The sequence below is a fragment of the Parambassis ranga genome, chromosome 19, assembly GCF_900634625.1.
Source record: "Parambassis ranga chromosome 19, fParRan2.1, whole genome shotgun sequence".
Classification (NCBI taxonomy): domain Eukaryota; kingdom Metazoa; phylum Chordata; class Actinopteri; family Ambassidae; genus Parambassis; species Parambassis ranga.
Genome location: NC_041039.1, coordinates 8,715,417 through 8,740,132, shown reverse-complemented (window position 1 = coordinate 8,740,132; position 24,716 = coordinate 8,715,417). Strand labels below are relative to the sequence as shown.

General features: G+C 40.0%; 1 protein-coding gene across 2 annotated transcripts; it reads left to right on the top strand.

Moving 5' to 3' along the window:
* On the top strand, nucleotides 1-24,118 carry LOC114451913 (vinculin). Of its 2 annotated transcripts, none has more exons than XM_028430901.1 (21): nucleotides 1-346; nucleotides 8,008-8,078; nucleotides 13,545-13,695; nucleotides 14,450-14,558; nucleotides 14,981-15,103; nucleotides 15,197-15,357; nucleotides 17,279-17,369; nucleotides 17,491-17,638; nucleotides 18,157-18,310; nucleotides 18,390-18,565; nucleotides 19,120-19,310; nucleotides 19,886-20,085; nucleotides 20,510-20,638; nucleotides 20,756-20,905; nucleotides 21,063-21,171; nucleotides 21,259-21,561; nucleotides 21,648-21,772; nucleotides 21,852-22,037; nucleotides 22,126-22,329; nucleotides 22,418-22,522; nucleotides 22,611-24,118. In XM_028430901.1, exons 1-21 carry the CDS (start codon nucleotides 179-181, stop codon nucleotides 22,755-22,757), a joined length of 3,201 nt encoding a protein of 1,066 aa, XP_028286702.1. In that variant the 5' UTR covers nucleotides 1-178; the 3' UTR covers nucleotides 22,758-24,118. The 2 variants fall into 2 exon arrangements, with proteins under 2 accessions (XP_028286702.1, XP_028286700.1); XM_028430899.1 differs by having other exon boundaries at nucleotides 17,276-17,369.
* Nucleotides 24,119-24,716: the final 598 nt, after the last annotated feature.

Sequence of the window (24,716 nt, the reverse complement as noted above, 5' to 3'; positions counted from 1 at the left end):
CTGCCTGGGAGTTTGTCGCGTTGATGGTTTCACGGCAGTAGTTGTAGTCTTCATACCGGACACTGTCCTGGAAAAAGGAGCTGTCGGGGTTGCTTCAGGCTTCTGTAACGGGAGTTTAGGGAAAAACTGCCTCGGGTAGTACATTTCTTTACTTGGATAGTGAATTAAAGTTGCCACCATGCCGGTTTTTCACACGAAGACGATAGAAAGTATCCTGGAGCCGGTGGCTCAGCAGATATCCCATCTGGTGATAATGCACGAAGAAGGTGAAGTTGATGGGAAAGGTATCCCAGATCTGTCGGCGCCGGTGGCTGCAGTGCAGGCGGCCGTCAGCAACCTTGTTCGGGTGAGTAACTTTCTTTCATTCGTATGTGGTAAACTGTGGCAAAGCTCGGCGGCTTTGTCGCTTTGTCCCTAACCGTCCACTTAAATTACTATACTAGTATAAACGCTGCATTTACCTCATTCAAAATATAAAGGTATTTAGCTGTGTGTAATGGCAGAGAAGATCTGTGCAAACTTTCCTGAAGTTATTTGACTCGGGGCAAAGGGCAGTGACGCCCTTTTCCCCTTGAAAATATGCCCTGCCTCCTCTGGAGCTGCCTGCCATAGCCTGACGTAGGCACGGTTGTACTGTGTGAGCCAGGTACAGGAGCAGTATACTCTGAATTACTTTTTACTTTAATCACTTCAATGACACATTTACCAGCACGGGTTGTCAGTTCATTGAAGGAAAAAAAATCTCTATCATATATTAGGCAGCACAGAGGTTTACAATAATTCTGATTAGCATCAAAAACAGAGCTGTGTAGTTGTGTAATGTATTAGGATATACTATATTATCAAAAGACCCAGAAGTCATTAAAAACTATATTAGCTGATAGTGGGATGAAGCAAAATCACAAAAAATTGTGTCTCCCATGAAACCATATTGTGATGAAACAGTGGTAGATCTTTTTTTTTTTTGCTTGTTAAAATTGTGCCATAAATTACTCATACATTGTGCACCCAAACCCAACATAAGTGTATAAAAGTGAGAATAACACAATGTGATCGTCACCTTTTTGTCTTTGTCTTTCCTCCTGGAATCTCAGATAACATGTGCCACTTGATGGCCACATTGGTGCTGTACTTATAAATGATCACTTATTTTATAGAACCTGCCACATGTTTTTGCCGCTAGGACTTTTCTTGACACAGAATGGAAAGCGCTCATACATGATCAGTTTGTCATGTTTTTCCACTCACACAGCAGTAAAAATGTCTTCGGGGCTATTAATTATGTATTTCTAAAGTAAAAACATTAAATTACATGCACCCCCTTGACCAGATGCAACTGTGGTTTTAGGTGTATTTAGAATCTAAAATGATCTAGCCACAATGGTATTCCACAGAACCACAAGTAAGGAAATGACTGTGTTGTTTCCTTACATTTTATCCTGAAGCACAGACCAGTACATGGCAAAAGGAAAAAAAGAAGATATGAATGGCCTGTCAGATAGGGCGGCTTGTAAAGAAAGTAAAGCATACAGGCTAAATTAAGGCAGGCATAGATCCTATGTGTTGTTGACTCTGTCAGCCTGGTCAAACCCATAGCCCCAGGCAGTTGTTGTGCGATAAATTTGGCAATTACTCTGGCGTCAGCAATGGAATTTTCATTTCGTTTCATTTGGAGGGATTGCCTACCATAGGCTCATAATTTATTCATTAAGTTTTATTGTCAGTCACCATTTCAAGCTGGTTTACCTCATACTCTCCCTTTTGTTTTTCTTCAAGGCCCCCTCTTAAATTAAAGGTCCAATACCACAGTACTCGATTATTTATATACACCCACCCACACTTCCTTCCAATGAAAATTATTATTATTAAAATACTATAGGTGGATACATCTCTATATTATTGCAGACCGATGTGATGACAACAGTCATGAAGTCATGGCTAAACCATCAGATCAGCTTTATTATATAGTCTACTTTATCCATTTATTCTGCCTCCAATTGTGTAATTTGCAGACTAGCTTTATAACTATTCCCTTTGGGTGATTAACCTGCATGCAGTTCTTGTCAGCATGTCCTGACAAAATGTCCTGTGCATCCTTAACTTTTTTAGGGGGTGAAATGATGCAGGCTCCCCAGACATCTTGAATTGTGATCAGATGTTTCCAGGACATGAATGAATGAATGAGTCTGTAATTATTTCCAGTTGCCTTAGCAACATTAAAACATGGACAGTGTTATGAGATCATAGAAGTTAAAGTTCAAATGTAATTTCTTCTGGTTTCAGTTTTTTGAGTCATACAATGAAGCACTTTAATGAGGGAACAAAGACACTGTGTAGAGCTTATCTGCGACTACTTAGAAAATGTTTTTTTATTATTGTCCTGCTGCTGCCATATTTTGCAAATGCCTCATGCAAAGTTCAATGTTTTTCATCAAATTAAATTTGTAGGGTTCTTAATTTTCACACCTGTTGTCACTGTCAGTTTAACTAAAAATCTAACTGAAATATAAATCACTGTCAAGGAAAGGATTATGGAAGTGAAAAGAAGAGAAATCTTGTAAGTGCATGTCTCCCTAGACATATTCATCGTGGGCTGTTTCAAAGGAAAGCTATTCACCTCATTGTCGGTTTTTCCCAGAAAACCACATGTTGCACAGACTTCCTCTTTCATGAATTCTATCCAAGATCTCTGCAGCCAGGGCTTACACTGGGAGCTAATTAAAGTGAGATGAGATGGGATGAGCTGAACATCTGACAAAAAGTGGGTCACAAGTGATTATCCTTTTTATATTACAAATTTGGATGGCTGTGTTTCTTTTCACCTTCAGACAAAAAGCAAAGTGAGCTTTTCCAGTTCTTAGATGGTTTTAGCTTGTCTGGAGAGATCTGGTGCAAATCCGTATACCTTGAAAAGTCTAATCTTATTATTCCACATGCATGGAGATAAAAGTGCAGCCCTGACCCAGCACTGTGAGCATAGCATGACCATAAACTACTGTGAATCATGTCTCTTCATTTAAGCAAGGCCCTTCAGTAGTGCTTAGCATTGTTGTCCTGTTGTTTCTGATTGAGCCAGACCTCAATTAAAGATGAATGTGTGGAATGTGAAGAATTCCTAACAAACCAGAATGTATCCTAGCTCAGAGGGGGGTTGTGCTGATCCATTGAATGACGAACAAATGAAAAGATTATCAATTAACCCACAGCAGGAGGAAGGTCAGCTAGGTCTGTGCCTGTGATATTGCCGTCTGGCCCATAATACAGATCTTTACTAGCAGGATGTGGCTAACTGCTGTGGATTACTGGTCTATGTGGTATAGTTAGTGCTTGTGCAGTAAGCTTATGTTGCACATGTTGCAGTGATGACACAAAATACAACAAAAACCTGCCTTGGTAGCAGAGCTAGAAACATACCAAGATGCTAAGAAATTTAAAATAAGTTCATTTCTTTCTCTCTAATTCTTTAAAGGACTTTGTTTGTGAAACATTGTGAGAAAAATGACTTTTGGTAGGCACACAGTTACAAAAGTTTATATTGGATATCAAGTGGTTGTGAGAGTTAAATATTTTTCTACCTACCATACCTACCAGTGTCAGTCTTTGTGTTAGTTTAGTTTAGTTTAGTTTTAGTTTAGTTTAGCTCTTTTTAAAGCTCCTCCTTTACAGACCTGGGATTTAAAAAGGCCAGTGATTTAGGGTCCTGGAGCGGATAAACCTAAAAGGCTTTTCTTCCCGTTTGCACAGGTCACATGACTTTTGGAGATGCCTCTGTGTGTAGATCACTCAGTGGTTGTGCAGATTAAGAGTAGTGAAATAGAAGAGCTTCCATCTTCTGCAATATTTCTGCTGTCACAAAACACTAGTGTACTTTATGCAACAACCTACACTAGCAGTCAGTGGGGGTTGGGCTCAGCTATAGCTTGGAGTTAAGCAAACAAAATATGACTTCATACTCATTGCGCACACTTGGAATCTTCAAGACCTATTTCTTTAATCCTTTACAGATGGGAAACAAATATGTTTATTATCTAAAGTGCTTTATAGGCATACAAAAGAAACTACTTCCTATTGCCTGGTACTCAGGCTTCCTGCAATTCAATGGACACTTTTTGATTCTGGTAATAATGCACATTTTCTTTTTATTAAATGAAAATAGTAAATCTAGTCTTCATAGAAATGAAATAAGTATAGTTGTGCTATGGGTTAATACTGCACCTGTAGTTTCATTTTGTTCTTGAGATGAGAAAACTGTCTGGATAAGAGGACATGGTGGAGTTGAAGAGGAAATGCAGGAAGCCAAGTCAGGAAGACCCGGCAGCTGTCAGCCCAGCTCGCAGTGAGATTGTGAGCCATCGACGGGAAGCCCCTCTCCCTCGGCAAAAGAGTGTTTATGGCTGTAGACTGAAACAAAGAATACAATGCACAAAGTGAGAGATAACTGTGGATAATTATTTAGTAATTATTTTGAACGAAGTCCCTCCACAAATACCCATTATTTGCACCAGTGATATTTGAAGGAAAAGATAATGTAGAAGTCCATCATTTTTTTATCGTGTGCTTATAAATAAAGCAGTCCAGTGAGAGGAATGTGTTATACCACTCCCATGCAGGCCTTTTGATCTGTGACTTTCATCGCCTTGGACACATCATGTATATCTACTTCCTGAACCAAATGAATAATCGACATTTGACGCCGCTTGACAGACATGATAAAGGCACTGACCTTCAGTGCAACCTCTCTGCTGGCAACTGAGTCATTATTAGTCAAAAGCCACTTGATACCTTAGAGCACCATCACTTGCTTGTTGTGAGATTATTGATCAAAGATGGCTAACGCAGTGCTATGCCATCATATCCTTATCAGATTGCAGTGCAAAGTCACTCAGAGAGAGAATTGGGGTCTGAAATGCATCTTAGTAGAGAATAAAACAATATTTATCTACCTGTTCCTGTTAAAGGCTGTTGTGCCTGTGCTTGGCAGAATTTTGCTATTGTAGATCTTTGTGGTCACCATGACTAACACAGCATTGTGCTAAAACTGCCCAACATGTGAAAGGCAGGCTCTGTCTTGGCAGTCCTGAGGCTTTCAGAGTGGCCTTTCTTCTCCTGGCAGAGCGATGGGCTGCTGTCAACAAAGCTGAGTCTGTTCTAAAGGAACAGCCACTTTATCAGGCTACTTCACAGCACAGGGTTTCCATACAGTGCTCTCAGAGGGTAAAAGAAGTGTCCGTGTTTCCACTCCAGACACAAATGGTAAATGAGACTGACAGCCAGTAGCGTTATAATGGCAGCTTGGATGAGGATGACACTGAATCAGTTTTCAAAAGTAGGTGGAAGAGAACAGCTGTTCCTCCTTAAAGTGGTTTGCTAGAATCTATTCAGGGGTCAGTCTATTTGTGTTATGGTTTGTGGGTCTTATCTCTTATGAAGAATGAGTTGACACTGGACACCCACAAGTCTCTCTTCCTCTTTTCTAGAAGAAGATGCCATCCTTAGCCCCTGAGAGCTACAGATGGAACCTATTAATATAAACTAGAATGGCAGTTCCTCAGGAAACTGTGAGTGTGATTGCAGAGCTATTTGCTGCAGCTAGCAGCACATACATGATGCAGATAAAGCTTTAAAAGAGCTGCAGCACGCTGAGTAACTGAGAACCAGAAGCACGAGCACATCACGAAGCACAAGGCAGTGCTGAGGCTGTAAAGCTTTAAAGTATTGTGACTTTCTATGAGAAGCATGTCACCAAGGCTGAACTGGCTGCCAGGTCTCACTTCTGAAGCCTGTACAGTGTTAACAGATATCACCTAGTACATACAACCATTTCACACCTGAAACCTGTGCTGCAATATGTTACAGTATGCATGAGTTATAGTATATTAAGTACACATGGTCACACCCATAAAAGTTGTTCAGCTAATTGCAATGGAACGCTATTTCAAAATAAAAAATCTTACACTATTTACAGTTGTCCAATCTGCTCTGCAATTACACTAATAAAGTGGGTGTTAAACTGGGTCGTAATGAGAATGTGGTCCAAAATCTTGACAGAGGCTGAAAATAGTGAAGAAGGCCAAGCATCTCCCTCTGCTTGACAACAACAGTCATAAACTCAGGTCACAGTTCTATTTTTACAGTGAATTGTTTGGACCGCTTCTGCAGACTGTTTTTGAACTTCAGACAACAGGAAGAGACTCTACTGGGGAGTAAGGAAAAGAGGACAGGGATTGAATACAGCACAGAGAATCTCTAATCTGTTGGGTTTTAGGAGCCTCTGCTTGATGCTTTCAGGAGAATATGACTCAGCGCTTGTTAAATGCCTTTGCATTTTTGTTTAGAATTAGGTCATGTCTGAACTTGACTTGAACTTGTATAAACAGTACTGCTGCTGAGGTTTCACAAGCATGTAAGGTTTTTTCTTAGTCAGAACTAGTTAAGTACCTCAGAAACGTTATCCAAATCAAATCAAAGGTCAGGAAAGTAGCTGTTTTCAGAGGAATGTCAGGGTGGCATATTCATGTAGTCTCTTCTGTTTAAGATGGATAGTCTCCTCTGCTTAGTTTTGTTTTACTTTGGCATGGCCCTTGGCTCTAATTTATGACCCCTCAGCTACTCCCGCAGGTTTAGTGAAAAGACAATAAAGAGATGTGTGTCTGCCCTGCTTCATTACTGCCTCCATGTCAACCATCTGGAAAGGCTCTGCTAAGGCCTGTAGTCAGACATGTTAACAAGCTCACTGGGAAAACTCACTGTAGAATCCTGAATAACCTGAAATAAAAGCAGCACCTATTTAGGTGCCAGGAGTTCACCCATAAATACTGTTCTGTCAAAATCAAATGATGTTTCTTGTTAATGTCTTCTGATTTCAAGAATAGAGAGGTTCAGCATGGTAACACAAAGTGTTACAAATTATGTATGACACTGTTATACATACAATTTAGCGTGACCGTGTTGTTTATGTATATTTGTTTAAATTTTGATGTGTAAAAGAAAACATCCAGCATGTCCCTTCTGGGCCATGATGCAGCCCATTTAACCCAGTTAGCATGACCCATGCCCCAGTATGTGTGCATGTGATCTCTCATGATGACCCATGGCAGCTCAATGTGGGTGAGTTGTGTCTCAGAGCTGAGGTCACGGCGGGGGAGGTGAGTCATTTTGGCATTTGAAGGAGATGAGGTGTTCAGCTGCTTTACACATTATAACCGGGTTGAGGCCTGGCGTCCCCCCAGCAGCTGCCTTGTTGAAATAATGGTTCGCTAGACAAGTAACTGGACATCATTCAGGAAAAGTGCATGATTAAAGACAAAACTCCTCTACGGGGAAGGTTGTGGTAGAAGAGGTTTTACTCATGCATATGACATGCTATGATGTATGAAATGTACTCAAGTTGCATAAAGGCTGTGGGACAGATTTAAACTTCACTGTGCCTGCGCAACTGTTTTGAAACTCTGTGCTGGAGCTTTGCTGTAAGTGTTGACTGATACAAATCCACATGACTGATGAACTAGTCATCAGGGCTGTGGCTGTCTCCAGTGGTGTGATCTTTAACAGTTTCTAAATATCAATGCTAATTGGCTTGTCATTTATACCGGAGGAACATATGGCACCTTTCAATGATGGCTAAATGATCACATTTTGAAATGATCTCAATGCCTTGCAATCAAAAATAATGTGCAGCAATAAATACTGCAAAACGAAGAGGCACTGTGATGGCTTCGTTGCTATACAGCTTGATCCAAGTGCACACCTTGGCTACTTGCCACTATTTTTCTCCCACAACTCTAAATGTTCTAAGTGATTGTGCAGTAATGTATTCATGACCTGTACAGTGTGTCCTCCCGACCTTTGCCCAGAGCATTCTGGATCATAGGGAGCCCCTGGCCCCCTTATCATCCTGAAAAAAGATTAAAATGCTACATTGAGCACCTGCTTTAGAAAACAAGTTGATCTGATTTTTATTGTTTTATTAAACCATTTAAATGATGATGTGGTTTCTGTATTTTCCAGGTGGGAAAGGAGACTGTCCAAACTACAGAAGACCAGATCATGAAAAGGGACATGCCACCAGCTTTTATCAAGTAAGCACAAGAGGAGCTCTTGAATGCCTCCTAGTCATACATTGATAAACGTCTTGAATGTGCGTAGATGAAATAACGTTCTCTCTACAGTATTTGGAACCCACAAGCCTTTCTTTGGCTCTCTTTCTCTCTTTATCTGTTGCAGTATTGGCTGGTTGTGCCCAGGCAAAGGTCAGACATGGCATGTTAAGTGCCTCAAGGTCTTGTCTTGATGTAACAAATACTGATCTGGAAGGAGTTCCGTTACCCTCAAGGAGCAAGCCACAAACTCAGATACATTCTCATAAAAGTCACTGGCTGCTCATTTTGGTTTTTATAAGAAGAAAGTCATGTTGATGTAGAAATGTTCCCTTGGCTTCATCGCTACTGCCTAAATCATTAATTTGTGTTTAGGTTCTGTCTCTCTATCACAGCCTGTCACTGATCCTCATTACATGAGAGACTACAGTCATGGGCGGAAGGCAGACAGGCACAGGTCGTCAGGCTCAACACATTTGGCGCCTCAAAGTCACATCGTCACCCTGTCGTCATCCATCAGCACATGTGCTGGAATGCGTCTCCTTTGCTAAATATAGTGTCTGCCGGGGTCCGGTTTAATGCATGGCTGTTTCACTCTAGTGCACACTGAAGGACACTGCTGGCTGCTGCTGCAAAGACACGCACACACACACACACACACACACACGTCAGCCTCGATGTAATGCACATACTTTAGCAGGAGACTCTTTCAGAAGAATGGAAACTAAGTTCCTCTTGTTTGGCATTTCCTATGCTGAAAATGTGGAAAATAGCAATGTTCCTTCACTACTATGGCAACAATTGGCCCAAAGGCAACAGCAGGGAGTCAGTATACTGTGGGAACTGGAACATGTGTCGTTTCTTGGCTTGCTGCCTGTTTCTATGTGCAAAATGGCTGTTGAGATACTATGCAGGTGGCATGTATGATGCTAAACCAAATGGCTGAGCCTGCAGATTTTGCTGCTCTGGAGTACACTGAGTACATCACACCCAGGAGGCAACTATCAATCATTTACTTTTCTGTTGAAGCAGGGGTTAAATTGGGCCAGTCAGAGTGGAGCTTCTCTTGAGGCTGAAAGCACATCTTGTGAAAGCAACTTAATGTGTGTGTCTTGACATATTTTTTTTTTCTTATGTAACATTCACATCATTGCATCATCTGTACAAATATTATATGTGACAATACATTTGTCCAGGACCAACTTCCTCATTCCCTGCTCACAAGACAAAATGAAATAACCAGGCCTTATCTCAAAACAACTATGTTAGATGCAAGTTGCTTTTAAAAGTATATTTTTATATTAACCCTCATGCGTTGTTCGGGACATTTTTGTCCTCTGAGAGAAATTTTTCTGTTTATTTTGGCCATAACTTTGTCAATATGTGGACAAATTGAATCATTTTTCCTCAATAAGCTTAATTTTACATAAATTTTGTTAATATGATTTTAAAATTTTTCATAGGTCAACGGTACACTGTGGGCAAATTTTACCCCCTAATGTGTTGTTCGGGGACAAAAACGTCCCCTAACTTTAACGGTTTTAAAAATATATTAGATAAATATTTTTTTGAAATTTTTTTGCATAGCCCTTTTAATTAACTTCAGTTCTAATCAACAGTAGTGAAAAAATCATTTTCCCCCAGGATTTTAACCCTTTAATCACCAATTTTATAAGGGGTGGTGCTGAAAATTGAAAAAAAAACACACAAAATGGCTCATTTTTAATAGAAAAGGTGAATGTGGACTGGATTCTTTTTAACCTTTATTATAGTCTTGGTCATGTCAAACATCAGTAAAAAAATTGACTTTATTGCATTATTAGTTTTTGCACAGCACTGGATTTTCTTTTTTTCTCCCATTTTGTCCCATAGACTTACATTATAAACACACTTTTTTTGACTGCACAGCCATGGCACTAAATAATCATGCATTCTTGATTGTTGGTGGTTTACCCTGTTGGTAGGAGGTAACATTTGTGATTTTTACAGTTAACAACTTAATTACCATATTAACCCTTTACCTGCAGGCCTGTGCTCATGTACTGTAGTTTCTGGCTTAAGTATATGGAGTTATAGGGAGTATTTTAGCACATAATTGTGTGTCTACACACTGTGTGTGTATGTTAGAGAGGAAGAGAGCCATTTGCACACTGTCAGGGAAGGAAAGTCAGGAAAATAAAGTTACTAAGTAAGTGAAGTGTACCTAATTCAGACGTACAACGGCAATGCATAAGCATGTAAAATGAAAACATCCAGGAGTTCTGGCGTCTGAAGTTGTGGATGGGTAAAATAGCTGTTTTTTTTTTTTTTTTAGCTTTCGGAAAACACGTCCTCCAGTAGAGTGACTTTACTTTTAGGTTAGTGTCTCAGTTGAGATCACTGAATTAGTCTAAGTGAGGTCTAAGTGCCCCTTTTCCATGGTGTGTTGCGCTCCACACGACCATACGTACATGTGCATGTTACTAAATAGACACCATAGATAGATAACTTGATAACATAATAAATAATCATTGACTAACCAAATCTAATCTACAGTTTAGTCCCCTACTAAAATTAGTATTAAAAGTAGTTTAGTAAAGTAAAGTAAAGTAAATTTGTTGCAGCCCTAAAAGTAAGTGCCGGGCCCTTTGATGCTGAGAGGTTCAGACTAAACAAAACAAAAACACTAGTGGACTTGCATGCATCCTCCTGGTCATTTAATGGTGACAAGAGCAGCAAGCAGCATGAAGAGAGGATTCACCTGTGCATGAGTGAAGGATTCACTTGTGAACGAATGAAGGATTCGCTTGTGAACAAGTGACGGATCTACTTGTGCAGCCTTCACAGCTTCACAGCCTGGCCCTTCATAGAGCCAGGCTGCACAATCATTTCCAGAGATTGTGCACAAGTGAATCCTCTCTTCATGTTGCTTTCTGCTCTTCTCACCATCAAATGACCACAAGGTCACATGTAAGACCACTTGCCTTTTTGTTTTGTTTAGTCTGCACCTGTAGACATCAAAGGGCCACACGTGCATAGCAACACTTTCTTTGTTTTTGTTTACTATGAAGACTCTGTGGTTGTGTGTACTCACAGACAACAAGATCAGTGTGCAAATGGCTCTCTTCCTCTCTAACATACACACACAGTGTGTAGACACACAATTATGTGCTAAAATACTCCCTATAACTCCATATACAAGCCAGAAACTACACTACATGAGCACAGGCCTGCAGGTAAAGGGTTAATATGGTAATTAAGTTGTTAACTGTAAAAATCACAAATTTTACCTCCTACCAACAGGGTAAACCACCAACAATCAAGAATGCATGATTATGTAGTGCCATGGCTGTGCAGTCAAAAAAAGTGTGTTTATAATGTAAGTCTATGGGACAAAATGGGAGAAAAAAAGAAAATCCAGTGCTGTGCAAAAACTAATAATGCAATAAAGTCAATTTTTTTACTGATGTTTGACATGACCAAGACTGTAATAAAGGTTCAAAAGAATCCAGTCCACATTCACCTTTTCTATTAAAAATGAGCCATTTTGTGTGTTTTTTTTTCAATTTTCAGCACCACCCCTTATAAAATTGGTGATTAAAGGGTTAAAATCCTGGGGGAAAATGATTTTTTCACTACTGTTGATTAGAACTGAAGTTAATTAAAAGGTCTATGCAAAAAAATTTCAAAAAAATATTTATCTAATATATTTTTAAAACCGTTAAAGTTAGGGGACGTTTTTGTCCCCGAACAACACATTAGGGAGAAAAAAAGAAAATCCAGTGCTGTGCAAAAACTAATAATGCAATCAAGTCAATTTTTTTACTGATGTTTGACATGACCAAGACTGTAATAAAGGTTCAAAAGAATCCAGTCCACATTCACCTTTTCTATTAAAAATGAGCCATTTTGTGTGTTTTTTTTTCAATTTTCAGCACCACCCCTTATAAAATTGGTGATTAAAGGGTTAAAATCCTGGGGGAAAATGATTTTTTCACTACTGTTGATTAGAACTGAAGTTAATTAAAAGGTCTATGCAAAAAAATTTCAAAAAAATATTTATCTAATATATTTTTAAAACCGTTAAAGTTAGGGGACGTTTTTGTCCCCGAACAACACATTAGGGAGAAAAAAAGAAAATCCAGTGCTGTGCAAAAACTAATAATGCAATCAAGTCAATTTTTTTACTGATGTTTGACATGACCAAGACTGTAATAAAGGTTCAAAAGAATCCAGTCCACATTCACCTTTTCTATTAAAAATGAGCCATTTTGTGTGTTTTTTTTTCAATCTTCAGCACCACCCCTTATAAAATTGGTGATTAAAGGGTTAAAATCCTGGGGGAAAATGATTTTTTCACTACTGTTGATTAGAACTGAAGTTAATGAAAAGGTCTATGCAAAAAAAATTCAAAAATATATTTATCTAATATATTTTTAAAACCGTTAAAGTTAGGGGACGTTTTTGTCCCCGAACAACACATTAGGGAGAAAAAAAGAAAATCCAGTGCTGTGCAAAAACTAATAATGCAATCAAGTCAATTTTTTTACTGATGTTTGACATGACCAAGACTGTAATAAAGGTTCAAAAGAATCCAGTCCACATTCACCTTTTCTATTAAAAATGAGCCATTTTGTGTTTTTTTTTTTCAATTTTCAGCACCACCCCTCATAAAATTGGTGATTAAAGGGTTAAAATCCTGGGGGAAAATGATTTTTTCACTACTGTTGATTAGAACTGAAGTTAATTAAAAGGTCTATGCAAAAAAATTTCAAAAAAATATTTATCTAATATATTTTTAAAACCGTTAAAGTTAGGGGACGTTTTTGTCCCCGAACAACACATTAGGGTAGTGTTTGCGAACAATGCATGAGGGTTAAAAAGCAAAGTTGAGTTAATATGCAAATCAGTCTTATATTGTGTATACTCTGCTGAAGCTTGATGTAACAGGATCGGTTTTCATACACTGCACTTGCTGTAGAGGAAGGAAGCTACAACAGCAACAGCAGGCTTGAGTAACTTAAGACAAGAGTAAGCTGTTTGCATAGTGAGTAGGATCCCTCTGTAATGGGTGTGGAATTTAGATTTGAAACATCCAATTTCTCATAGAATCAATGATGAATTTTAATCTAGGAAATGCATATATAAATAGATACATGAAGAATTATGGCTTTATAAGAAGAAAGGACTAACATGTTCCCAATTTCCAATATAACCCCTGAATGTGAATATATTTGCATACATATGTATTCAAAATTCAAATCAGAAGGGGAATAAATGTTGTGTTTACACAGCAGATAAAGTAAGTTAGGGCTAGCTGTATCCTAAAAGCTTCCATCTGTCTTTGTTGCAGGCTCCTCTTGTAATGTTCATCTGGCTTCTGAGGGGCTTTGAATCATCAGCATGACTTGTTTTAATGTTGTTTTAAAACGTTTTTTTTGTTAATAAATCATCTTGTGCTTTCTACAGAGTGGAGAATGCATGCGCTAAATTAGTGCAGGCTGCCTCTATGCTGAAAGCTGATCCATACTCCGTTCCTGCTCGGGATTACCTCATCGATGGGTCTCGGGGCATCCTGTCTGGGACCTCTGACCTGCTCCTCACCTTTGATGAGGCTGAGGTATTCATTCATTCATTCATATTTTTTTGCTGATTCTGTTCCAGCAATGAAATATTGATCAAGTGACACACTAGTTTATTTCAGCACCCATTGTTTGTGTTGCAATTTCCTGCCTTATACATAGGTTGGAAATGTGTGTTTGATAGTATCATTGTATTTTTCTGTTCAGGAGTTGGCCTAAGCTATAAGGGCTTCAGCAACTTGTTAATGGGTACTTCAGGCTCCTCTGGTATCTGTATATAAGGAAGTGTCGATCCCTGCCTTCCCCTTGGGTACTGTAATACCTATAAAGGGAGAGCAGTAGATAAATATACTGCACATGTCTGTGGAACTCTCCATATTTCTTACAGAAACACTTCCTAAATCTTGACTCTTAGGGTATCATCTATCAGGCCTGTCCTTGTTTCTCTCTCAGGAATGGAGAGTGAAAGGGAGAAGTTGCAGATCAGCGCTCTGTAAAGCACACATCAGGCATCGCAGCACTGTCTGCAGCAGTCAGCAAGACTCATCAGTCAGCACTGCCATCATGTATTCCAATGCAGCTTAGGGATCACTCTGTAGTGGAGTGGTGACTTCAGCTGGCCACATAAAGCTGGATTTGAGGCAGGACAAAGAGGCTGGAATGTCACTAGGCAGCACTGTCAGAGTGTAATTAGAGGGAATGTGAAGGCAATGTGTTTGCATAGTGCCTTTTCTGTTGAAATGTGCAATGTTTTTGTTATATTTTGTTTCTTTTATTCTAACGTTGTCACAGGTCCGCAAAATCATTCGCGTGTGCAAAGGCATCTTGGAGTATCTGACTGTGGCAGAGGTGGTGGAGTCTATGGAGGACTTAATCACATACACAAAGAACCTGGGACCAGGTCAGTCTCATCATGCCATAAAAAGTTTGATACTGTTGTCACTTTTCGGCATTACTGTGTTTACTTCATTGCTAGCTGCAGATAACATTTTAGGAGGATGCTATGCACAAAGACTTCATTAGGTAGAGTATACAGTGAAGTATTGCAGCAGAGAAAGCCAGAGGTGCAGTTGTGTAAGAAGATATTGCCAGTAGAGACTATCCAGAAACTGAGCTACTCGGATCAAACAGCAACTGGTGGTGTCTTTGCTCACATTGCACTCAGAAACTAAATCATTCTGCTGTCATGAATTTCAGCAAAGGCTGTTTTTGTTGGACACTCTTGCTGACGCTAAAAAAAATGGGCAAAATCATCTTTTTAAAGGTGCACTTAAAGTTTGTTGCTGAACTAAATGCATTATGTCCTCCCCTATTTCTATCCAGGTATGACAAAAATGGCAAAGATGATAGATGAGCGACAGCAGGAGCTCACACATCAAGAGCACCGCGTGATGCTGGTCAACTCTATGAATACAGTCAAAGAGCTGCTGCCCATCCTCATCTCAGGTAACCACATACTTCCTTCATGCCAGGGGGTTCTTGCATGTTGCATGTCAGCAGAAATTAATTGGAATAACGAGTCATTTATTGTGATTTCAGGTATTAAAATATTTGTAACGACCAAGACATCTGGTGGTCAGGGTGTGGAGGAGGCCTTGAAGAACCGGAACTTCACTTATGAGAAAATGAGCGCTGAGATAAATGAGATCATCAGAGTGCTGCAGCTTACATCCTGGGATGAGGATGCATGGGCCAACAAGGTATATCCACTAAATGCCTGTATTCCCCTAGTTTGTTTGAGGTCATTACACAATGACTTTATAAAGAATTGACATTTTTATTGGGTGTATTTGTCTTTCTCTGTCAAGCACTGCACTTTTATTCTTCAGTTTTGACAGGTGTGAACAATATTTTAAGCTTACTCCGTGAAAGTAGGCAGGTGTTCTTTGTGCTTCTATCTGGTTCGTCTGTTTTCTTTTTAAGCTCTGCACATCGTTTTTTTCCCACCCTGAGGCTCTAACATATCTCTTTTCTGTGTTACTTCTATTTTTGTTGACGCTGTTTTTTCCTGTGGTTCTCAGTTGGTATGTGTATTTTGTATTTATGTCATTCTTACTTTTCTTTTCACTGTTTCTTTTTCCCTTCACCCCCTGTAGAAGGTAAGCCGTACCTCTGTCGCCCCTTGGTTGTGCAGCAGCATGCCTGACAGATGAGTGTGCTGTATTGTGCTTTGTGGTGCCATTGTGTGCTTCTCAGAAATTAGGCAGTTATGAGGTTAAATAGTGCAAAATTAGAGAATTATTGAATTACAGAGGGTGTTTATTGAGTAAAGTGTCGAGTAAAGAAGGGTGGATTGCTGAAATGTTGATCTGTGCAGTGTTCTTTGGATTTATTTTGCTTCATAACATGACTTTGTATCAACATTTGTGTGTCTCCCTCCGGTGTCATTTAGACCTTGCTATAGCCTCGTCCTTAGCCTGTTGGATATTGATTGACCTGACTCACACAGTATTGATTTTAGTGTCATAAGGGAGAATTCTCTGAGTGTTGATCTCTTTTTTTCAATGAACATCAGGTTTCTCCTGTTGGAGAAGAAATCTGATATGGATTTTTTTTGTATGATTGGAAGAGTTTCTGTCCACAGATGTTTTTTTTCTGTGTGCTCTCCCTTTATATTGTTAACATTACTGATGCTATCACAATATCACATCAAATGTTTGACTGTTAGCATGTAGTTTGTTGTTTAATATTGGCACACAAATCTTTTATTCATATACTTTTACTTCACTTACTCCAACATTTACACAATGAGGTGATTACTACAGAACAGCAGCTGCATGTAGAGCATGTTTGAACAGTATACTAATACACCCACACAACTCTGGTGAGATCATTTCACACCTTTGTACTTCCTGTTTTTTTTTCCCTGTTTCTTTTGTCACGCCTCACTCCCAGTTACTCAAACAGTGCTTGTTCACTTTATTTGGACAAGAGGTTCATTGTGAGGGCTCAAGCATATTTTGTCATCAATACCTTTAAAACAAAGAGCAGAGATTTGCTCTCCCTGTGATGAAGATTGAATTTCCTTATGAAGAATTATTTTCTGAGACACTTTTATTGTACCATGAAGAGCTAACTTGTCTTCATCTGACTGGGTCTTCTGCTTCTGCTTTGCACTATGTCCTACAGGACTCTGCTTTGTCTTTTCACAGACTTAGGCAATGAGAGCATTCGTTGTCGAGTCAGTTACTCTTGAATAGATTGTTGTATTTCCATCCACTCTGATGGAGATACAATGGAGAACCATTGGGCTTTTATAACATGACACGCTCTTTATTGTTGATAGAAAAGAATGATAAACCGGCATGCTCCACAGGGTTATCCCTGACAGATACGAGGGTCTGCACATGGATTTTGCAATTAAACAACTAAACAGTGAGATTTGATCATGGCAGTGCTCAATTCTGAACCTTGAACGTGGCTTTAGAATAACTGAATGAGCACTGCAAGCTCAGTTTAAATATGTCATTACTTGAATTCTACATATAAATGTGTAAAAAATACTGACTTGAAACTAACTAAAAATCATGTCATGTTTCAGATGTATGGAATGATTCAAAGCTTTTAGTTACATTGATTTCCTAAGACTTTGCAATTTATTCCATTCTTTCAAACCCAAAGGACACAGAGGCGATGAAGAGGGCTCTGGGCCTCATCGATTCAAAGATGGCTCAGGCTAAGAACTGGCTGAGGGATCCAAATGCCCAACCAGGTAATAAACACATCCATGTCCTCCTGCTCCCACTGTTCTGCTGCTAATCATGTTCTTGTGGTGACCTTATTGAATTTGGTGACATTATTGATGAGTCTGAATGCACATGTTTTGTTTCTAGGGGATGCAGGTGAGCAGGCCATCCGACAGATCCTTGATGAAGCTGGTAAAGTCGGTGAACTGTGTGCAGGGAAGGAGCGTAGAGATATTCTGGGAACAGCCAAGACTCTGGGCCAGCTGACTGACCACGTGTCTGAGATGAGGGCCAGGTACAGCATACACCATAAACAGCCTTGTATGTGTTTCTGTGTCAAGATTATTCTGTCATAGCCTTCTGGATAGGCTTGTTTCCTGTATGTTTCTTGGATTCTATAATTATGTACATCAGTTTCATTGTCCATCCCTAATGGGTAGGTGATGTAATGCAGTAATCATATTAGAGGGGATTAGTGTGTAAGAGAGGAAGTGATATGAAATCTGATTATCACCAGAGACCCTGAGTCATGGTAGATTAAAAGCAGCTGTCTGGTATTAATCTATAATCTATTTTAACCCCTGGTTTTCTTATCCCTATGAAAACTGGGTGATGCCCCTGAGCCTCGTCTGGAAATAAAGGTTTTAAATTTAGGAAGTACCGGTACTGTTCTTATACAAAAGGGCCATTAGACTAAAACGTTTTTGAGAAACAAACATGTTTTGTCATTTAGAGAAGCAGTTTGTGTGGTCCCTTCAGGCATAGTGATGCTGTAAATAATGAGATCCATGTGTTGTCTTTGTCCACCGTCAGAGGTCAAGGGGCATCCCCAGCCGCCATGCAGAAGGCACAGCAGGTCTCCCAGGGGCTCGATGTGCTCACAGGCAAGGTGGAAAATGCTGCTCGCAAACTGGAGGCCATGACTAACTCCAAGCAGGCCATTGCCAAAAGGATTGATGCTGCACAGGTGAGTAATTAACTCAGAATATACCCCTTAATGCATTTGTTTATGTTTTCATTGTTATATTTCATTTACTGTGTCGCAGAACTGGCTCGCAGACCCTAATGGTGGCCCAGAGGGAGAGGAGAATATCAAGGCCCTGCTTACAGAGGCCAAAAAGATTGCAGACATGTGTGAAGATCCCAAAGAAAGAGATGACATATTGCGCTCTGTTGGAGAGATCGCTGCTATGACTGCCAAGCTGTCTGATCTCAGAAGACAGTAAGTTAATGATTGAGTGAAATATAAGGCCGATTTATGCTGGGTTTGTTTTTTCTTGGTTTATGTCTGAGATTGATTATCTACTGGTTCCCCTTACCCAGCTGGTGTGCTGTCACACTTTATTGCTGCTCAGATGCAACTTGAACCAGTTCTGTAGTGACATAATTAATGGTGCACTGTTTACTTCGGTTGCCAGGGAAGAGTCTGACTTTGTGGGCAGAAAAAAATGAGAAATTGTACAGTCATGGTTATCATCACTTCAAAATAATGTTATGTCAATAGATTGGTGAGGCATTCCTCCTGTCCTTGCAAACTTTAAAAAAATGCATGCTAGCTTTTCTTCCTGTGGGATTACAGAATTCATACTAGAATTTATAAATCCACCTTTTTACAACTAGAATATGGAGTTATGGCCTGCACATGGAACTGTAAAAAGTTTTACCATATTTGTAGATCTGCTTAAGAGTTTGGCTCAGCTGACAGCATGAAATTGCACTTAGTCATACTGCCATATCTTTATAATAAATGAAATGGATGTTTTTAATTCTTTATAGGGGTAAAGGTGACACGCCTGAGGCCAGGGCATTGGCTAAACAGATTGCAACAGCTCTGCAGAACCTGCAGTCCAAGACCAACAAAGCTGTGGCCAACAGCAGGCCTGCAAAGGCAGCTGTTCACTTGGAAGGAAAGATTGAGCAGGCGCAGCGCTGGATTGACAATCCCACCATGGATGACAGCGGCGTGGGTGAGTCTGGCCCAGATCCACCCTAACTTCCTTGTCTCTCCTACTCCATCACATTCCTTCCACTGTTTCTGTGGCTTAAATGCAGACCATACACTTTGCTTCCTACAGTACTCAACATTCCTTAACACTCTCCCAGCCCTGTAGTATTTTTCTTTGGTTTTGGCAATCTCCATCTAAACCTGGACAGCATTGTTCATGTTTACAAGAGAGCTGCAAGTTGCATGGCTGCACAACTGGTACCTACAATATCAGAGTGGAAACAGCATTGGAGTAGACAGAAACTACACTAGGGTTTCTTTGTAAGTTTTTGCAAAACTGGCATAAACAAGCACATTTCCTCCTTAATGAGCTGACAATTAATTATGTCCTAAAGTACAAAGTGCCACCTTTGCAAATGCTTTCATATCTATTTCATTGTAAAGAGAATATCCTTGGGTCTTGGAACGTATTGCTTTGGGTATGGTGATTGTTCAAGGATACCTTTACAACTTTAATATTGATGCATCCATCAATGAAGCAATAACGATTGCAAGTTTATGAAAATCTTAAGAGTAGAAATATCTGTGTGTTTCTAGGCCAGGCAGCCATCCGTGGTCTGGTAGCAGAGGGGCGCAGGCTGGCCAACGCTCTCCCCGGCCCATATAGGCAGGAGCTGCTGGGTAAGTGTGAGCAGGTGGAGCAGCTCATGGCCCAGCTGGCCGACCTGGCTGCACGCGGTGAAGAGGACTCCCCTCAGGCACGCGCTGTGGCTCAGCAACTCCAGGAGGCCTTGAAAGTAAGATGGCTCACACTCCACAGTCAGTCTTACTCGGACATCCTGCTTAATAGTTGAGAACTCAGGGTTCACATATGGAGATAGACAAACAGCCCCCTCTGGTGGTCAACAGTGATAGTAGAGTTTGTGGATGCTCTCATTCATCCAAACCATGTTCTGTCCAAGAGTCAGTGGTGAAACGTTTTTAAACAAATCCTTGAGTCAAGTTGCTTTGATTGAAAAAGTGGTGGTAGAGATACAAAACTCTTTTACCACAAATGAGTATTTTAATGACTGGAAATAACATGTGTCATATGTTATATGTTATATTAAATAATCTTTAATATCACTATTTATTGATTATCTTTAGGTTTTAGACTAAATGGGCCCCCTTCTTTTTCTGAGGATGCTGTCTGGTTGTAACATTTTTTTGTCCTCCTATCAGGACCTGAAAGGAAAGATGCAAGAGGCGATGACTCAGGAGGTTTCTGACATCTTCAGTGACACAACCACCCCCATCAAGTTACTGGCAGTTGCTGCTACTGCCCCACTTGACGCCCCCAACAGAGATGAGGTTTGTGGTTATAGTCAGCTGTGATCTCACTGCAACAAGCCTCCTATATTCATTGGCAGAGTTTTGTATTATTTCCAGCATCTCTTTTGGATAATTGTTTTATTTGATCATGTGTAGGTCTTTGAGGAAAGAGCTGCCAACTTTGAGAACCATGCCAATAAGCTTGGCACCACAGCAGAGAAGGCTGCTGCTGTTGGCACTGCTAACAAGAGCACAGTGGAGGGAATCCAGGCTGCCGTCAAGTCAACAAGAGACTTAACACCACAAGTAAGTCATGGTTGAGTGTTTATATCTGTTTCTGTTTGTGTCTGCCCTTCACTCTGCATCACAAGCTACAGAGCTTAAGTGTTTCTTGCCTCTTAAGCAGATCTTTAGCATTTGTCAGTGCACTTCCAAATTAATGTTTGGTGGGATTGTTTTTCAGGTGGTATCTGCTGCTCGTATCCTGCTGAGGAACCCTGGAAACCAAGCTGCATATGAACATTTTGAAACCATGAAGAATCAGTGGATTGACAATGTGGAAAAAATGACAGGTCAGGTGCAAAAAAGATGTGGATGACAGGAGAACAGAGATTTGTATCTTCCTGTGTGGTGACCTATGGTTCTTTTTAAATGTTTAGGTTTGGTGGATGAGGCCATAGATACCAAATCTCTGCTTGATGCCTCAGAGGAGGCCATAAAGAAAGACTTGGATAAGTGCCGTGTGGCCATGGCCAATCACCAGCCTCAGATGCTGGTAGCCGGGGCCACCAGCATTGCCCGCAGAGCCAACCGTATCCTCCTGGTGGCGAAACGAGAGGTGGAGAATTCTGAGGATCCTAAATTTAGGGAGGTGGTGAAGGCTGCATCTGATGAACTGAGCCAGACTATTTCTCCCATGGTAATGAATGCTAAGGCAGTGGCTGGGAATATCCAGGATCCAAGTAAGCTAACTCTGTTTGCTAACAGATTCTTGGAATTTGTTTTTTCTGTATGTGGGACCTTCTAATGAGTGATCATTTGATTTTAGGTCTCCAGAAGGGCTTTCTAGATTCAGGCTATAAGATTCTTGGTGCTGTGGCAAAGGTCAGGGAGGCTTTCCAGCCTCAAGAGCCAGACTTCCCTCCACCTCCCCCTGAACTGGATCAGCTCAGTGTAAGTTTGAATTTGGAAGGTTAATTTAAAAGATTTCTTATGGTTGAATTTCCAAAGCAACTTTTGTTTGTTTTTCTAGCTCAGTGATGAGGCAGCACCTCCTAAGCCTCCTCTTCCAGAGGGTGAGGTTCCTCCCCCAAGACCTCCTCCCCCAGAGGAGAAAGATGAAGAGTTCCCTGAGCAGAAGGCTGGTGACATGGTTAATGAGCCCATGATGGTGGCTGCTCGGCAACTTCACGATGAAGCCCGCAAATGGTCCAGCAAAGTAAGTCAATAATAAAAAAAAATATTATATTTTATTTTATTTATTTTAAAATCATGTTCATGTTGATCATGTTTCTGTTACCTTGTAGGGAAATGACATTATTGGTGCTGCCAAGCGAATGGCCTTGCTTATGGCAGAGATGTCTCGTCTGGTGCGTGGAGGTAGCGGAAACAAGCGTGCCCTCATCCAGTGCGCCAAGGACATTGCTAAGGCTTCTGATGAAGTCACACGCCTGGCTAAGGAAGTCGCCAAGCAGTGTACCGACAAACGTATCCGGACCAACCTGCTCCAGGTCAGTTCCCACACATTCATCAGAGGGTTTAATTACTGTAATTGTGGCATATTTTTTGACCTCATCTAACTTTACCACCTTGTTTCAGGTGTGTGAGCGCATTCCCACCATAAGCACTCAGCTCAAAATCCTGTCCACAGTCAAGGCCACCATGTTGGGTCGTACCAACATCAGTGAAGAGGAGTCAGAGCAGGTCAGTCATATTTGTGATTGCTATATTAATGGGTTAAAATGTCTTTGACTCTCCCTCATGCTTGTATGTATTTTAATCTCTTGCTCAGGCCACTGAGATGTTGGTCCACAATGCTCAGAACCTGATGCAGTCTGTGAAGGAGACGGTCAGGGAGGCCGAGGCAGCTTCCATTAAGATCCGGACAGATGCAGGTTTTACCCTCCACTGGGTCAGGAAGACCCCCTGGTACCAGTAAGAGAAGGGTTGTTGTTCCTCTGCATCACGCTGGTTGTGCCCAGCTGTCCAGGAGGACATTGTATGGACAGATATGCTTTATCAGAACTATGATATCAGTGGCCCACATCCTTATATGGGCAAAGTTTTTCAATTAGTCCCACGTCCTGTCTGTAACAGTTGCTGTTCTGCTAGAATGTAAACAATGGGACTATCAGTGCGAGTTCTGAGTTAAAATCTTACTGGGAATGTGTTTTTTTTCTAAAGTGTGTAAAAAAAGTGTTTTAAAGCTTGTTTTGGCAAATCCCAGGAATATATATATTTTGAGCAGAGGTTAGATTTCATATAATGTCAGAGTGATTATTTCAGGTTTCTTCTAATTGCAAACCACAGTAAGTTAAATTTAGATTTTCTCAAGACGTTTTTATATCTTTGTACTGCTAATTTTATTAACATTCACTATTGCTAGGGTAAGCACACAAAACCTGAAAAAGGTGTTGCAAGTACAGTCTACACAGCACCTGCTAATTATATTGTCAGCGGTATTATATATGTTTACACTATACTGTATCTTAGGACAACTGAAAGAGAAACACTGTTATGCATTTTACATACTGTATTACAGTTGCAGCAGCCAAAGACATTCTGCCATAATCTTTGAAAGTATAGTTTTTTTTGTTAAGGGCTAAATCAAAAGCAACAGCCTTTAAGCCTTTTCATCTTTCATCATTCTACATATGTTTTTATCTGTTGCATTGAGATTATGTGTTTATAAATAGGTTACACTATGAGGCCTAATCTCCAAAAATAATTACTCAAATTCTCCTGGCGAGTCGAGAAGCTTGTCTTGCCAGCTGTCTTTTTTTTTTGTTGTAAACTCTGCACACAGTTGTACGTCTCATTTCCCTATTGTTGTGCATCATTTTTTGTGATATATAAATTGCACACTTCTCCTGGGTAGTTAAGGGAAAGACCGGGCCTTAGAGATGAAGCACAGTGGGTGACATTTTTTTTTTACTCTCACATCTGTCTTGATACACTAAAAATAAATAAACCACATTTGGTGGTAACTTTACTCTGAAATATCTGGAGACCGTTGGAGTGAATGTGTCCTTTTTAACCAACTGATGTGCCTTGAGAAATAAACTTCATTTGCAATCGATAGTTTTCATTTTAATACATTTTGTATCACGCTGTTGATTTGTTCACGTTTTGTACATTATTCTAAGTTGAATGCATTTCAGGACTTTTACTTCTAGTCAAATTGTGCTCTATGCAAACCCTTTTTTTAAAAAGTTATGCAACTTATTTGGGTTTAAATCAGCCCGAGCATCATTTTGCCAAGGCACTGTTCACAATTTTGTAATAAAGCATTTTATAGTGGAAGTGTTTATATTTTTTCTCATATTTTATCTTTTGTTGAAGCCCTACTTCATTTTTCTTTATCAGGAAAGTTTTTTTCTACACTGTGTCCAGTCCTGTTGAACAGGTATCACTGCATTTGACATATAGAAGTTTGGTGCAAGTCCTTGTATGAGAGAAGCCAGGACCTGGACTGCATAAACATTTAGGCGTTGACATGTGTGGCCTGTTTGTAGGGCTACTTCACCTAAATTCCAAAGAAATGTACTCACCATGCAGATAAGTCTTGGCTTTATGACCTTGTGTATCACCTTATGAAGGAAAGGGGGGATAAAAATAAATATCTGAATAAAACCTATATACCCAGAATTTATTCATCAATTCTGTTGTGATTTTAAGATTTTGTTGTGCACCTGTTTTGTCAAGGTTTTGGTTAGATTGGTTAAACACACATTAACCAAAAGGACCGATGTGAGAAGGTCTTTGTGTACAATCTATTGGACTTTCCCACAAACCTATTCATTTTAGACATAATAAACTTATTTTGTGAATGTACCTTGTTATTTTAAGAACATATATATATATATAGTCATTGTTTTGATTGTTTTGTTTTGACTAG